This window comes from Solanum dulcamara, chromosome 7 (genome assembly GCF_947179165.1).
Source record: "Solanum dulcamara chromosome 7, daSolDulc1.2, whole genome shotgun sequence".
Classification (NCBI taxonomy): domain Eukaryota; kingdom Viridiplantae; phylum Streptophyta; class Magnoliopsida; order Solanales; family Solanaceae; genus Solanum; species Solanum dulcamara.
Window position 1 is genome coordinate 130,624 of NC_077243.1, and position 18,192 is coordinate 148,815.

An 18,192-nucleotide genomic window follows, 5' to 3' on the forward strand; every position below is an offset into this window, starting at 1 on the left:
GAGACCAAAGTAGTAGAAGAAGAAAATGAAGAAGAGGGTCATGATGATCTCAGTTCTTCATTTAAAACCAATGATATTTATACCAACAATCTGTGCAGGCAAGATTACCCATTTGCCAAAATCTTTTTTTTTAATTAATGAGTAGCTAACTGGTCAAACTTGGTTTGTATCTTTTTATTTGTTGCAGTCACCAAAAGGGAATATAAGTTATCTGCAGAAATTCTTCTTGATGTACGTAGGTGGGAGGGTGCCCCTTCATTTTCAGGAAGATTTCTGCGGCACTTTTGAGGTATACTTTGAACTATCCTGTGTACTTGAAAAACTAACAATTTTAGCTTATTTGCTGCTCATATGCTCTTTATGTTTAAAAGAGCATAAAGTATAATACATAAATTAAAATAAAATAGACTATAATGAAAGTATCAAATACACAAAAAATTTCACTTTTGTTCTTTATAGATCACTGTCTCTAATTCCCTTCTAATTCAACTTTAATGTGTGTGTAATACACATTTTAGTTCAAAGTTTAATTCATTTATGTGGTGTACAGATCACTGAAGGTACATGTTTCATTCATCTCTAATTATCTTCTAATTCAACTTTAATGCGTGTGTAATACATATAGTTTAAAGTTTAATTCATTAACAAAATAGTAAAAATAAGTTTATACCTTTAGAAAATAATATGCATGCCAAGAAAGAACAAACAAATAAAAGTAAGGACCATTTTGTTCCTCTTTATTTCCTTTTATAAGCAAAAACTACAATTGTGTATACAATAGAAGTGATTTATCAAATATCATCTCATACTTTGAGAAAATCCCAGTAAAAATTAAACCAACATTATATACCCAATGTAATCCGACAATGGTGATGTGTACACAGTCTTACCCTACCTTTTGAAGATCAAGAGATTGTAACTAATAGACCCTCGGCTTAAATAAAGCAAAAATGATATATTTGAGAAGAATGAATTCATTCCCTCATAGCAGTAATCAAATACTAGATGTGTTGCCTGTGATTTGCACCAAATATAACAGAAGCAAAACTAGTGACAATGTTCAGCAGGACTAATAAATATATGTGGCTTCTTTGTAGAGTACAGGCTTGCAACTCGTACACATGCATAATTTTAACTGAATACAGACCGAGTAGAGCAATATTTCAATCAATTCATCAACTACGCCTCAGAGCAAAAACTGAATACATTCCTCTATACTCGTGATAATAGAATCAGTATACTTGTAGAATCTTAATATCATATGAGCATGTTCTTTAGAAATATCAGAAGGATGGTTATACAGTTAAACTAGATTCCAACATTATCTTTGGAAACAAAACAAGACAGACCTTTGGTGAAACATCCTAATTCTCTTCTAATTCAACTTTAATGTTGTGTAATACACATTTTAGTTCAAAGTTTAATTCATTTTTGTGGTGTACAGATTAGTGAAAAAACTTTTTTCAATTAACTACAGATTTCATTTTCTCTTCTAATTCAACTTTAATGTATGTGTAATACATTTTAGTTCAAAGTTTAATTCATTTTAAAAAATAAACAAATTACAACACAAGAGATCTAACAATTCCTGGCAAAACTCCCAACAATCACTGATATAATAAATTTGAGCAAATAAATTTAGACTATAATAAAAGTATCAAATACACAATTTTTTCTTCAACATCTAGCACACAAGTTCGAAACAACAAACTAAGAAAATACACATAAATAAATTGAAAATGCTATCAGTTAAATAATGTGTTGGTAGAATGACATACCGGATATAGACTCTCCGGCAGAACCGTATTTTTGCATAATCGATTTCGAGTTTTTGGATTCTTCTCCTTAGCAACTGTAGGTCTCACTTTCTTTGACTGAAATTGAGGAGGTAAATCCTCAAAATCATCATCATTGTCAACAACTTTCTTAGATGTCGATGCAATATCAACTCATTTTCTTTTCGATTTAGATTTAGAACTCAACTCAGTGGTTTTTTTCTTACTTCTACCGCCCTTTTTCTTCACATGCATTGCTTGAAAATTTTGATTAACCTCACCACTAACTTCTTCTAGAGATTGATTTGCAGAAATTCTCAAACTAAAAGTAGGACCGTTATTCACTTCACCACTACCGGTTGAATCAATAATTCGAATTCGTGGGCTTCTTCTAGGAGATTTCTGACCTTCCATTACAATTGTGCACCTAAAATCTACGAATTTCGTCTGAAAAAATAAAAAGATGAAGGAATAAGGAAAGAATGAAGAAACCCTAAGAGAAGAGAAATAGAGAGAGCCAGAAAAATGACGAGAAACCTTAAGAGAAGAGAAAGAGAGAGAGCCAGAAAATAGAAAAAGCCCTAAGAGAACGAGAGAGATAATGACGCTCTTTTCCTTTTTTCCAAATAAAAAATGTATATAATGTCTTATTTAATTAAAGTATTGTTAGTAATTGTTAAAAATGGTAATAAAATAAAAGTATGTTTAAAAATGGTAAATATTTTGTAAACCACATTCAATTAAGTAATTTTTCCTATTTTATATGTTATTTAATTAAAAGAGTCGGCTCATTCTAACCCATCCTGCCCTTTAGGATTGGGTTGGGCCAAGCCATTTTGACAGCTCTAGCTACCAACTTATTTTTTTTAGCTTATAAACTGCTTAAAATAAGTTAAGTCAAACAAACACTCTTTATGTCGCCCCAACAGTCAAGGGCGTGTTTCTCCAAAAATAAAAATAGAAGTTTCCTCAATTTTTTTTTATTTTTTCAGAAGATGTGAAATTTTTAAGTTTTATTATAAGTTCTTTTCTTGTTGAGAATGTTATTTTTATTAAACAGATTTTTCAATTTTTTTTCAAAGGCTGCAATTTGCCACATTTTGCCAAAATATGTATTTAATTCTTTGATTTTCCTTATTAGCAAAAAGTGGATTACTCTCTTCTTGTTTATTTTACTGATCATCAAAATAGTGTCTAACAGGACTTTAAATAGATTGCTTGTCAATTAAAATATGTCTTAATTAAAGTGTGATTGAACTTGATATAACCTAATTTAAATTATCTAACTGAAAGTATCATATTTTTATATTTATAATTTTACCTCTATTCTACTTTGATAAATTTTTAATCTTTGTCATGAGATATAAAGTTAATAGTTAAAAGTCCTCTTAAATTTGATACATTCTTTTAAATGTACAATTAAATTATAAGAAATCTTAATTATTCTCTCAAATATGAATTTTGAAATTATTTAACTTCTTAAACTATGAACTATGAAAAGTCTTAATTATCCCCTCAAACATATATTTTTGAGCTGTTTACCCCCTAATATGACAACATGGCACAAAAACATCACTTCTTCCAATTTATATGACTCACTTTTCTTTTTGGTCAATCCTAAAAAAAATGACACATTTTTATATTTAGTAAAAAATTAATTTTTATTTTTATTTATATGATGTAGTTTAACGTGATATGAAAATTAAGAAAAATATGATCTAAAATAAATTATAAATATTAATATGAATATAAATAATTTTATTAGGGGTAAATAAAAATTTTAAGATTAACTATTATCTCATATGGTGGAAACAAAAATACAAATTAGGTCTAACAGAATTTCTAATTCAAGACTACTTATATATGAGTTCGGTCGTGTCGCCCAAATGTTCAAGAAGTAATCAGAGAGGACAAATATTGGGGTGGTCGGGTAGCATAAGGAAGAGCTGAGAGTGTGTACAAATGATAAGAGGAGGAATTTTGTTTACAGATTAGGATGCAGAGCGAGCCTGTCCTGTACAAATGTCTTCAAATTGCCTTTTAAATTATTTGTCATTCGTTGTTCCCAACTCAAAACCTCAACCTTTCCCTTTCCCTTTCTCTTGCCATTGCAACAATACCTTTTTCTACTCCAATCTTATACGTCCAGAGCAAGTCTATTATAAGTTGAGGAGTTTTGCGCCACTTGTTCCGCTTGCTGCTAGGTCTTCGTCGTCAAATGGAACAGAAGACGCGGAAGAAGTAACCGCTGAAGCTAGGGAGGCTGTCAGCTATTACCTTCAGGAACTTGGCGTTTCTAACGAGGAATCCATGGAAATAGCCTTCAACTCACCTAAGTACGTTAGCATGCTCATAGATAGCGTCCGTGACCTGGATGAGTTTTCCTTATGGAGGTCCACTGTCCCCCTAGACCCGATTCCTGTAATTCCACCTCCACTATCTTTCAAGAGGAAGGTCTACCTGATGGCAAAACAAAAAGGTGACAAGGGCATGCTTCCCTTCTTGGAGAGCATTGGCCTCACTCTCTCTTCCGCAACCCACTTAGCTCGCTACCTTTCCTCTAATTCTCTGTTTCAGACACTACCTAGCCTTATCAATAAGGTAATACAATACGCCTACTCTAGAGTGTACATCGGGTCATTTCTTCTGTGATTCTAAAGATCCAAATTTGCTTGGTGCGAATTTCCATCTTATTTCACTTCATTTTGTTTTCCTTACTCCCGTGTATCTTTTGTTTAAACAGAACAAATAGTACATGTAGCACTAATTATAAGACCTTTTGATAATGTCAAAAGTTTATATGCTATTCATCTTTCCTAGTGATGGCTCATTCTATGAAAATCTCGTGAGCTCAGTGGGAGAGTCCTGGTCATCTCTGCAGGTTACATTGATGATGAAAAGTCTTGATTTAGTTTGGCTAGATAAAAGAATGTGGTTTCCTCTGGTTCAATGAATGAGGCCCAAGTATAGGTTAACATATAGTTATTGATGAAGATCTTTAAATTGCCTACGTAAATTCTATTCATGCCATGGTTAAGGGAGTTGAGAAGGCTCACGAGTGGCCATAAAGTTGTCTCTTTCTTGAGATAAGAGGTTTGAACCCTTTTTTAGTTCTTTCTTAATGTCCTGATCCCTCTTGTACTTGCTCATAGGTTAAGTATGTGAAGAAAATATTCTTCACAAACAGTGATGATGGAGGACATATTGCTAGAAATGCCCGGCAAATGATGATGCACTTGTCCATAAGTATCGATGAGGATGTCCAGCAGACCTTGTCTTTTTTTGAGAAGGTCAGTTGCCTCCTTGAATCAAGATGGTTAATGGGGCTTATTTACTGCACCTGTCTTGAAGTTTGTGGTACTGATGTCTGTTCACTTTCATTGAGCTGCACCTACCCTAAAGTTTTTGGAACTAATCTATTACAACTATATCTTCATATACTCCCTCATATTATATTTTTCCTAAATCACAAAGTCTGTCATCTACAAAAAAAAAGGGCAGCCCGGTGCACTAAAGCTCCCGCTATGCGCGGGGTCCGGGGAAGGGCCTGACCACAAGGGTCTATTGTACGCAGCCTTGCCTTGCATTTCTGCCAGAGGCTGTTTCCAAGGCTTGAACCCGTGACCTCCTGGTCACATGGCAACAACTTTACCAGTTACTCCAAGGCTCCCCTTCAAAGTCTGTCATCTACAGACCCTTGAAATAACTTATGTCATAGCCTTTACATGACTGTTTCTCTACAACTCAGCCGGTTCCACCTAATCTTAACATATTAGTCTAACATCCAGTCAACCTCACTCTCCACCATAATCTTAACAAATTAGTCTAACATCCAGTCAATCCCTCACTCTCCACCATAGTCCACAGTCCACTTAAGTCAACTAAAATGAGTCAGAATAATACTTCCTGCTAGAAACTACATAATGTGATTGTACTTTTTGTAGATTCAAGCAAGACGTGGAGGTCTACATTTGATAGGTTCTCAAGATGCATCTTTCCGACATCTTATTGAATCATTTCCACGAATTCTATTGCTACCTAAGGAGAGTCATATGAAGCATCTGATGGTATTTCTTGATGATATTGGAGTGGTGGAAGGATGTAAGAGACAGATTCTAATTTTGTTTCCGCCTATTATTTTCTATGACATTGAAAATGATGTTAGACCGAGATTGCTGGCAATCCTTAAGGTATCGGATTATTTATTTATATATGATCTTACTAGTTCTCCTACCTTACTTATCTCCAACTCTCCCTCAAGTTTAACAACTCACGGTTATCACATAAATATGATAGCAATATGCTCTATTGACTTCTGTTAATATTACTAGTATGAGAGACAAAGGTCATTTTCTTTATCATCTCTCTCCTTTAGGTATGTGTGGAAGTTCTGCACCGAAGCCTAAGGATGTACTTATAGATGATTTTGAACAATTTCCCGGTTATTTTGGCCCTCGGAAAGGAGACAGGTTTTAGCCTTGAACTGATATGGCAAACATAATTTTTTATAACTCTTCTGAGGAGAACTGGATCATAGTTTTAGAGTTTAGTAGAAATGTTAGTGTAGGTCTGAAATAGTTAACATACTTTCTAAGTTGGAAATTTATTTATTTGTGAATAAGCTGGACAATCTAGGAGCATTCATTTCTAGGATGGTGTGATTGTTGTTCATTTATTGCAAGGATGGTATGGAGGCTAATGATTTTGGGAAGATGTTGCTGAAATATCCATGGATTCTTTCAAGGAGCATTCTGCAAAACTACAAGAACATTCTGATTTTCTTTGATGATGAAAAGGTATCAATCCTGGTTACTATTTTGCACATGAGGCCAAGTTTCTCATTTGAGCTGTTAGTTTTTGCTATGAAATATGTCTGGTTGATTCTAATGGGTAAAGTCATTGCAACTTTCTAGGAGTTCCTTGTTCCTCTGCATTTAATTTCCTTGACTTGTGGTCTCTAATTCAGTGGTGTATCCACTGTACAGTAACCGTGGATTTGGTTTCTGTATCACTATATGCCTAGTGTTGCATTAAGTTAAGAATGTAATATAGTTGTCATTTTGCTATTATATGTTTTGGGCAGGTGCCAAAAATTAGTGTAGCTCAGGCAATCAAAAACTGTCCGCTCCTTTTGGGGTTGTCAGTTAACAAGCTGAAATTGGTGGTGGAACAGTTGCGTAACTTTGGCATCAGAAACCAGAAGTTGGGTAAGGTGATTGCTACAAGTCCTCAGCTATTACTACAGAAGCCTCAGGACTTCCATCAGGTGAGAGTCAAAATTATGGTGTTCACCTATCAAATTACTAACATAAGCACAAATGTATGCAAGACTGCATTAGTTCTGATTGACATCAGAGCTTCAGTATGAGATTTTGGAATTATTTGGTGATGGTAGTTCTACAACTAGGCTGATCGATCCAGATAACGACATGCTCCAATCGGAAGGAACCACACTATGCTAGAAAGACGTATAGGCAAGCCTTTCGTTATGATCACATGGATTGCTTTTCGTGATGTTTCTTTCCATAGGCATATATTGCAGTCTAACCAGCTTTCTAACTTTAGGGGACCGAGAGTCGGTCCTTTGATCCTCCTCGAGCGTAGTCTCATCTTCCGAATTAAGCTTCCGATTTAGTTGGTGCAGATGCTTTCATCTTTATTTTTGTAAATCTTTCGCAATACTAGGTTTATGAAGATGTTTCTTCCCCTTCAAAAAAAAAATCTTCACAAACCTTGTTTGAATCGTAGATGATAACACAATTCTTTGGTTCTAAAAGCTTCAGATTCCTGATTGAAGGTCCATCATAAATGTGATAGTGCTCTCAGAAATGACTTCAAATCTGTTAGGTTCTGAAGTAGTAGACTGTAAGTTAGTCATTAGTTTAAACATGTGGACATGAGAAACTTTTCCATATATGGAAACAGGTCACATCAATTTGCTCCTTTTTATTATTTCTGAAGTGTTTCTACTCATATAGATGATTTTAGGGTCTTTAGATTATAGGGTATTGCTTGTCTTTGAGATATCCTCACTTCATAACAATAAAATATTTTATTGATGATTGAAGGGTGTTTAAACTGCAAAACTTTAGTTTATAGGGGTATTGCTTGTCTTTGGGGTATCCCCACTTTATGTCAATTAAGTATATTTCTTTTGAAACAAAAGCATTTCAATAAACATTTTTATTTATAAAAAGAAGAAAAAGATATCACAATCTTTCCATTCTCGTAGAATAATCTGAAATTGGAAAAGATTACCAACCAAGGTCCATGTGCAGCTTCATTACAATAGACCTATCACTGTGGAAGATACACTTAGGTACCTTCTTGTAGTAACCAACTAGTCGAGCTCACACCTTAATTGGAGTCACTTGAGAATATGACCACTCAACCTTTGTAAGTTCTATAGCATACAAGGCGGGTCGAAAATGAGTCGGGTGAAAACGGATAAAATACCCGACCCTATCCATATTTGATATGGATAAAAATGGGTAAACCCAACGGATAATATGGATATTCATACAATATGCTTCTTATTATGTAAAGAAATTAGTACTTCCAGATTACAATATTTTTTTCTCATTCTTTTTCACCTTTTAGGGTGTATTTGGCATGATGGAAAATATTTTCATGTTTTCCTAGAAAATTATTTTTTGGAAAATGAGTGGTACTGAGTCGAGGTTGTGAGGTCAAATTCGGGTTTTGGGTCAAGGTCGAAAGTCGGATTCTAGGTCCGGACTCATTTCGGGTGGTGAGGTTTAAGGAAAGTTTTGAAAAATATTTTCATGATTTAAGGGTAGTTTAAATTTGTTTTACTTATTTTATGTATGAAAGTCTTTTTTCTTAAATCGGAGGAAAATAAGTCTATTTGAAAGACATTTTTCAAAACATTTAAGCCAATCAAACATGAGAATATTGGACTTTTTCTAAACGAAACACACCCTTAATAAGTAAACTTTCTAGAGGTTCCTTCACTCTTATATACTTTAATGGGAGTGCAATTGGTGGATACCATGAGTTATTCATATTTTATGATGGACAATTTTGGTTGATTCATATTTAACCCACTTAAAATATTGGATAACCAACCCATTTAAAATGAGTTGGATCAGATGGATAACCACAAATTTTTAACCATTTTGCCACCCACCCCTAATACAAAGGGTAGAGATGAAAATATGACACTATACAAAGAACACCCAATTCTCTGTACTAAGTAGAATGTATTTGGAGAGAATCTCATACAAAAGCATGATTCCCACATATAAGATGAGAGGTAAATTACTGATGTGCAGGTAAACCAGGTGTTGTGTGTTTTAACATTGATATTTGGTGATTCTTTGCTTGGGTTTTAACCAATTGTTTGAAGGATTATCTATATGACATGTCTGTAAATAAATCTTTACTGAATCTGTCTTGGCTGCATATATTGCTTGTTCTAGCTTGATATTTCAGATATATACATTCTCTCCCTCTTCATCTTGATTTTGGCATGCTTTCACATCTGCTTCATGGAGAGAGAGAGAGGGAGAGGGAGAGGGAGAGGGAGAGGGAGAGAGAGAGAGAGAGAGAGAGAGAGAGAGAGAGAGAGAGAGAGAGAGAGAAGAGATCTTTTTAATAGGTTGTTAATCCTATCAGAGTAGGATTTTATGATGATGCTTGTACATCTTCTTTGCTGATTATAGAGGATACTTTTTTCTTTTTTTGGGTGTGTGAGTAGTATAATTATCTCAGCACCTGTTATATAAATTTCTGTTTTTCGTGCGAGTAATAATTCATTATCTCCAGGTAGTGTGCTTCTTAAGGGATCTAGGTCTGGATGATGATATTATTGGTAGGATACTTGGTCGCTGTCCTGAAATTTTTGTATCGAGCATCGGAAGAACTCTTAAGAGAAAACTCAACTTCCTAATGGGTATTGGAGTTTCCAGAAGTCATCTTCCCAGGATTATCAGGAAATATCCCGAGTTTTTTGTATGTGACATCAACAGAGCTTTACGTCCAAGGTAAAAACATCAGATCCTCTGGTATATGCTTAAGTTGTTCAATTAAATTGCACTCAAGGATGTGACCTAGTGGTCAATGAACTGGCAAGAGAACCATTAGGTGTCAGGTTTAAATCCCAACGGAGACACATAACACTAGGTGATTTCTTCCTATCTGCCTAAGCCTTGGTGGACAGAATTATCTGGTACTTGTGTTGGTAGGAGGTAGTAGGTACCTTGAGTATTTTGGAAATTGAAATGTAGTTGATTGATTGATCGATCCATATGAATGTTTACATTTATTTTACAAAGAGAACTTTGCCCGAGTCCAATTTAAATCCAGAAATGTTAAGTGTAACCTAGCAGAATAGTACTATCAATTTGGGACGAATTAAGTAGATAGCAACATTTCAGGATTCTGCGATTTCAATCTTATTTACATTTTGTTGTCCAAATAAAAAGACATACAATTATAAGATAACGTACAAAATATATGTTTTTACAGCTTTGTCAAGCACAATAATAAATTCCTAGAGCAAGTATGGTACCTTGTGTTGTGAAGATGCTTTTCTAATTTTTGTTTTGAGCAGAATGACGTACTTGATGCATGTTGGGCTTTCGAAGAGGGAAGTAGCACTAATGGTTTGCAGGTTCTCTCCATTGCTTGGCTACAGCATAGATGAAGTTCTCAAGCCTAAGGTAGAATTTCTGATAAACTCAATGGGAAAACCAATAAGTGATGTAGTTGAATACCCAAGATATTTCAGCTACTCTTTAGAGAAGAAGATAAAACCTAGATTTTGGGTTCTCAAAGGTGGTAGAAACATAGAATGCAGCTTGAAAAGTATGTTGGGTAAAAATGATGAAGAATTTGCTGCGGAGTTTGGAGAGGGGAAGATGGTTGTTCCCCCGCTTTAATTCTGGTACTTTTCTTGCCAGTGTTGCTTTAATATGTACATGCACGAATCAATTGATGGCTGGTGTGGTGCATGTGCACGCACAGGTTACTTGGTGATTTATCTTGTGAATAATATCAGATCACATCATTTGTGGAGTTTCAACCTTCGATTGGACTCAATACAGAGTGAGTCCAGGAGATTATTATGTCTTACGTGCTTAACTATTAAGCATATTTGAGGGGAAAAACGCTCAAAATTGTCTCTTATCTTTGACTTTAGATTCAAATTCATCCCTCTTTTTTCACGTGGTGCACAAATAGTGTTCCATGTTTAAAATATTGGTAACTTTTTAAGTATACATCTCTAACACCTGTTTTATTACTACTTAACAAAAATACACAGGGTTGACATCTTGTAACACATATTTGGCTTTTGCCCCAAAAATGCGCAATGCGGAGGAGTTTTAAACTGATGAGTTTCCATGGGTACATGGTATTTGCAAACCTGTTCTCCATGAATAATAGTCAACTGTTTTGCCCCAAAGGTCCGATGCCAATAGGAGCATGGATTTCATGATATTGCTTCCTTCATAATTTTTCTACACCATGAGTGGTCGTTCCATCTTTAATGAGTTTTTTCTGTTCTTCATATTTTTGTGTTTGCCTACTCTAAACAATACAGATTACCGGTACTTTTGCATAAGGTAAATTAAGAATGTAGTTAATATTGTGAAACAACATATCCAGTATAATCTCACTAAATGGGGTTTGGAGAGAGTAGAGCGTATGCAGACCTTACCACTATATTGAGGAGTTAGAGAGACTGTTTTCCGAAGACCCTCAGCTCAAATGCATCAAATACTTGTAAACGAAGAAGAAAACAATAAAAAACGTAGTCGATAATAAGGAAAGATGTGTAAAGTCTACATGAAGGAAACAATAATAATAGCAAAATAGTGAGATAATCAAAATACAATACACAACATATGACAATAACTACAAGGGTATGACTTGCTTGGTTTTGTTTAAAATTGGATGTAATTTCGGTTTGTGCCTATGTCTTGTTTACTTTTGATATTGAAATGTTGGGCCCGAGGTCGTTCTTTCGATACACCGAAGTCTCAAGTGAGTGTTATATGAATCTTTGGCATACAATTTGTCTTATTTACCTTGCTCGAGATAAAAACCCCCTTTAAAGAAAGAATAAAATGATGAGATTAAGACTTTTGAATGATGAATAAGGGTAAAATTTTATTAAGGAAATATCAGTGATATTTTATTTAGCTATGGCATTTCATATTGAGAAGCTCGAGGTGTGAATTCTGGGCGGCCTATTGATATGTATTTCGGGTTGTTATTATTACCATTACTATTGAGAAACTCGAGGTGTGAATTCCGGGCGACTCGTTTATACATATTGTGGGTTATTATTATTACCATTACTATTGAGAAGCTCGAGGGGTGAATTTCAGGCGCTTCATGTTATTTTGGAGGGTATTGAGCCATTAGCTACGAGTTTACATTTGTGTATTCCTCCGGTATTTTATCAGTTGAGATTATTGATGTAATTACATGATTGGTTGGGCTTACTTGACTACTGTGTGATTATTTCCGTACCCTCTTTCTCTGTATTTGTAGTTTATGCTCCTCTTTTATTGTTATTAGTATCATTGTGCTGCTTATTGCTTCCTCTATTCCATATTAACTAAATTTCTAAAAAAAAATTCATTGTTCAAAATAGTTGAATTGTTCAAAATTTAAGAGAAATGTTTGAAACTTTTTCCATATTTACCTTTTCTATTAATGAAATTTTGTAATTTCCTAGGAGTAAACTACACTATTTATAAAGTTATACTCTAATAAAGGACTATTTGTATTTATGATTTCACATTTCATCATCTTTATGATACTGATTAAACAAAAGGGTAATAGAGAAAAATATGATTCAAAATTTGTCTTTGAATACTTTTCTTAATATGTGTGCATTACCTTAGAAATTCAACTAATATGGAATAGAGGGAATATATATTTATTCAATCTGAGCTCGGTTGTTGGCCTATGATGCTGACTGAGTACTCCGTATTTTGGTACTCATACTGCACTTCTGCATCTTTTTGATGCAGCTCCCAGTTCGAGCCACCCCTTAGCGAGTGCCTGATCATCCGTAGTGGTGCTAGATTCGGATTGTGGTGAGCTCCCGACGTTTAGAGACTTGCCACTTTTCCCTCTTTTGTACTGACTTCACTTGTACTTTTGATAGTCAGATCTGTATCGTATATTTCTGCATATTGTCAGCTTTTATACTTAGTAGCTTCAGTATGAGTGATACCAGGTTCGGGGTTTGGTCTAGTGTCAGATCGTCATTATCGGGCCTTTTGTATATTTTGTATCATATTTACATATTTATACTCTAGCCCGACTATTTTTTTGTTATATTCTTTTTTTGTTTCCGCCCTCTTATGTTATTTATTATTTAATTAATTTGAGGTTTAACTTTCGCTTAATTTGAATTTGGCTTGCCTGCTCTGTCACGATCCAACCCCGTGGGCTATGACTAGTGCCCGAACTGGACATTGTGAAAGATTTGATGTTTTGTTGGAGAAGCATGAAAAGAAGGAGAAGGTGGGCATGATACTTGATTCCTCTGCATTGATTTGGGTTATTTGGAAAGAGAGAAATTGGAGAGCTTTTGAGAGGGTAGAGTCGAGTTTTTCTCAGGTGGGGAATAACCTATGTTTATTTATTTTCTTTTGGTGCACCCATAAAGTTCCTTGTTGTATATAGAGGAATGGGTGGATTTTGTAGAAAATCACATTTTGTAGATTCCTTACCTTTTGGTTTATCCTTCGTATACGGTCAACTAGGCCATGTTTATAAATAAAACACATTTACCTTATAAAAAAACATGGCTTGGCTATCCTTCCCTTATAAGCTAGCTTTTGGAGTTGAGTTAGGCTCAAGATCTATTTTTTCACATGGTAACAAGCAAGACCCATCTCAATTGTTGTTTTCCAATGTTGCGTCCCATATTAAATTGTTCACGCACCAAATGTCCAACCATGAGCATGAAGAGGAGTGTGAAGAGTCCCAAATCGGTGGTTTAAGGGATGTGTGGTCTCCTTAATATGGCTTGGGCAGTCCTCCCCTCACAAGCCAGCTTTTGGGGTCGAGTTAGGCCCAAGATCCATTTTTTTACAAGAGGCATCCAAGAAGATGCAAATTCGTACAAGAGATAGTTAGCTTTAGCACATTGGATGTGCACTTCTAGGAAAAAGCAAGGAGCTAACGAAATTCAAAAGTTGCTCTATGCTATTTACATGAGAAAGGTTGCTCCTGCGAGGGAATTGAAATCCCATCAAAGCATCTGTAATTTTTCTCTAACCAAATACACCAAAAATGCATCCATAGGCCATTTACCAGATTTTCTTGATGGGTTTGCCTATACTCTATAATCCCCAACTTGTGTAGCAACTTCAGAGTGAAGAACAGGTGACAGACATCCTCTGCACTTTCCTGGCACATGTAGCATCTATTACACAGTTGGATCCCTCTGCTGCTAAAACTATCTTGTGTTAAACAAGCCTCCTGAAGTACTGTCTAGCTGAAGCAGGACACATAGGTGGCAGCTTAGTCTTCCATATTAACTTACATGGTGAGGTTTCAACACATTGCCCTTGCATAAATGAATGTAGCCAGCTTTTACTGTATAGTTGCCGTCACTTGAGCAGCCCAATCTTAAATTATCTTTTGCCTGAGATTCAACTCTATGTTCCAATCTAGCAAGCAGATGCAATAAATTATTTAATTTCAATCTGTATGTTCCTTTTGAATATTATACTCCATGCATTTCCATCCAAACAATGCATGTTTGAGGCCTATGGGAATTTTGCTAGCTGAAATAAATCATAATATTCATCCATGAGAGAAAAAGCGCCTAACAATTTGTACTTCCAAAAGGCTAATGTGCTCCATTTCCCACCTTAAGAACTCAATTGGAACTGAATTCCACCCACATTTTGGTATGCCCTTCCAGAGGCTAACGCCATACCGATGTGGTAGTTTTGTACATCAGTGATTTTGCTCTTCATATCTGGCTTTTATAAGGCTCATCCACAAGGCTGAATCATTTATGTTGCATCTCCAAAGTCATAACATCATCATACATTTGTAGTGAATTACCAGGTCCCTAATACATATTCCAACTAGTTCCTTAGGAAGTATGATCTTTTCCCAGTTCATCTGAAGGTTGTTGGGAATAATTGCCTTCTCAAGGAAACGACCTAATTTTATCCAGATGCTTTAACCTTCTTGGGTATAAGGATAGTGACATAAAATATATTGGTATGTTGTCCAAGACGTTTTTGATCGTAAAGAATGGACCTTGGGTCAAACTTAATCCCAAAAGCTAGCTCATGGGTGGAGCCGTGGAGGATTCCCAAGACCATAAAAGGAGATCACAATCCATGCCCTAAATCAATGTGGGACTTGACATTCCCCTACACAGCTAGGACTGGACTAGAGCGTGGATAACATAACATAGAGCGTGGATCAAAGGGTCTGGCATTGATACAATGTAGAAATGGACTTTGGCCTAATTCAACTCCAAAACCTAGCTCATAATGGGGCGTGTGTGTGTGTTGGCGGGGGAGGGGGGGGGGATTGTCCAAGACAATATATAAAGAGACCACAACGCATTCCCTCAACTAATATGGGACTTGGCAATGTAAACAGACAAGATAATGGAGGGATTTTCCTTACATGCTATTTCGCAATGACAGAGGTACACATATACATTATTAGGCCATGTGATAGCATCCGTGTTATCCTACTTGCATCAAACATGACGAGCTTCAATGGGAGATCAAGAAGATATGTATCATGGAAGAGAAACCCAAAAATGATGATGATGCGTGGGTTAAGTGCTACTTCGTGATGTAAGTCTAAGTCCAAGAGGGGGAAAACTAGGGTCACATGCAGCTCAAGAGAAGAGGGCCACATGGACCCCAAGAGAAGCCCAAAGGAGTGCCAAAAAAAGGGCTCATTTGCATGCCCAAAGTGCTGAAAGTTCAAGGCAAAAAGATGCTGAAATAGCGTGCCAAAACTATTGAAGTTATGTGGAAGTTTTGGTGGAAATTTGCCACTTCTATTCTTTTTCTTGACAACTGATTTTAGGAAAAAGTTTGAAATTATTTTTACATGCTTTCCTAGTTTAAAATTTTCTTTCTTAAAAGTTTTCTAATTTAAAGTTTCCAAGGTATTATTTTCATAAAAGCAGGATTTGAATCTCATGCTATTTGAGATTAGATTTTCCCTATATATAGAGGTGGATTTTGATATTTTCAAAAGAAATAATTAATATTAGGGAAAAGGGTCTGATATACCCCTCAACTTTGTCATTTAGATCTGATATACCCTTCATTATGAAAGTGGCTCATATATACCCCTACCGTTACACAAATGGCTCACATATACCCTTTTCTTCGAACGGAAGTGAAAAAATTAATTTTAAATTTATTTTTGTAAGTTTTTTTTTTTAAAAAAATACATATAGGATTATATTTGATCTTTCTCACACATAATTTATTTTTTTGACTTTTTTATTCAACGGCTAATTTGAATTTATTATTTTGGTGGTCAAATTTATTCTTCTCACTACTTTTATTGTAAAATTTATTATACATGCCCTAATTTTTTTTATAGATACAAAAACTAAATTACAATATAGTAGCAAAAAAATTAGTTTTAAATTACAATGTAGCTGCAAAAAAATAGTTTTAAATTTTTTTCTTATTTTTTTCTCTTATTTCCATTCACACTTTTTTTTTATTTCTCATATATTTACACCAAAAAATAAAAAAATAAAAAAAATAAAAAATAAGAATTAGAAACTCAAACAATGATAATCAAAGAAGTCAAAAAATAATTCATGCGTGAAAAAAATTTATATATACCCCTAAACTTTGCTTAAAAAAATTCACATGTATGGGTATATATATTTTTTAATATTGTTTTACTTTCTCAAAAAAAAAAAACACCCCATACATGAATTTTTTTTAAAATTAATTTTTTCACTTTCTTAAGATGAAAATGGTATATGTGAGCTATATTTGTAACAGTAGGGGTATATGTGAGTCATTTGTGTAACGGTAGGGGTATATATGAACCACTTTCATAACGGAGGTATATCAGCTCTAAATGACAAAGTTGAGGGATATATTAAGACCTTTTCCCTTTATATTATTTGAAAGGTTTCTCTTCTTTACACATTTGGGTGTGGCGACTATGGATTTATCTTACAATTTTATAAGAACAAGTCTTTAAGAGGTTAGATTAATTCTTAAATTTATAGTTTTGGTATTTACGAAAGTAAATTTAAAAAGGTAATTAGGCTTATACTAATTGATGTCTCTAATTTATTCGAAATAGGGTTTTAGATCATGATTGAACTAAGTTCTTGAATTGACTCTATTAGTATCATAATTAGTTTTAATCCACTAATTTTAAATAAGAAAATCAATTAGGGTTCTTAGAATTTTATCTTGAAATTTTGTGATTATATTCTCGAATTCCACATAGCTTTCAAATCCTGTCTTTAATCTTTGTATTTTTGCTTCCGCATTGTTTTCTTATTTATTCAACTAACCCAATTCTTATCACGTGATATTAGAGCGATTTTCTATCAAGGTTCCATTCTTGATAATCTTGGGAGTTTCAAAAAAAAATTATTTTAGTAGTTTAAAAGTTGAGCTACATAACCCCAAAAAAGGAGAAATAATTTAAGTTCTTGCAAATTAAGTTACTTCTAGAAACTTCGAGTTTATTGTATTTTTTAATTTCCTACATCAAGAAGAGGGAAAATTTAGAGTTTTTTCTTGTTACACAAATTGGTCTTTTCTTGTCTCATCAAACCCAATTCGTTTGGGTATCAGTAAATTCTTTTCTTTCTACAACTTACTTCTAAAAGATTATTACTAATAGGATTTATATATAAATCCTGAAGGATTCATCCTAAGGTAGTAATTTAAGTGGAAAAAAGCAAGAGAGTGCGATCAATAAAGAGAGAAAAAGGCAAATTGAGAGATATTTATTTCTTTAATATTTTTTGAGATGTCTCTGATGAGTAAGGAAACTAAAGTTGGAACTCGAAACGACACCAACTTTGCTAAAGTGTTGATCACATAATTGGAGGATATGAATGTCACTGTATCTGTGTAACACCTCAGAAGTGCCTAGCTAAGATAATTCCGGGAAGTGCAAAAAACTTGCTAAAGTCTGCAGATTTTGACATTTACAAACCCTATGTACGGGTCGCACTTAGTTCCACGAGTCGTGCAAAGGGGTTTGTAATTGATACTTAGGATTTCAGGATTTTAGTTCAGTGTTTACAAGGATTCTTTATAGGTCATGATTGATTGTACTAGTCATATACTTAGTCGTAGACTTTGTTTAGAAAGTTGGAAAATTTACTTGGTCGGTACAAAATGTAGTATGGATCGTAGGTGTTTATACGAGTTGTGGATAGGCTCATAGAAAC

The 18,192-nt window shown here is 34.5% G+C and overlaps 1 protein-coding gene across 1 annotated transcript; it reads left to right on the forward strand.

Annotated features, from left to right (window-relative positions):
• Positions 1-3,647: 3,647 nt before the first annotated feature.
• LOC129895006 (transcription termination factor MTERF2, chloroplastic) lies at positions 3,648-10,814 on the forward strand. The gene is made up of 7 exons (XM_055970621.1): positions 3,648-4,376; positions 4,928-5,065; positions 5,720-5,965; positions 6,458-6,571; positions 6,859-7,041; positions 9,564-9,781; positions 10,351-10,814. Exons 1-7 carry the CDS (start codon positions 3,798-3,800, stop codon positions 10,676-10,678), a joined length of 1,806 nt encoding a protein of 601 aa, XP_055826596.1. The 5' UTR covers positions 3,648-3,797; the 3' UTR covers positions 10,679-10,814.
• The last annotated feature ends 7,378 nt before the right edge of the window (positions 10,815-18,192 follow it).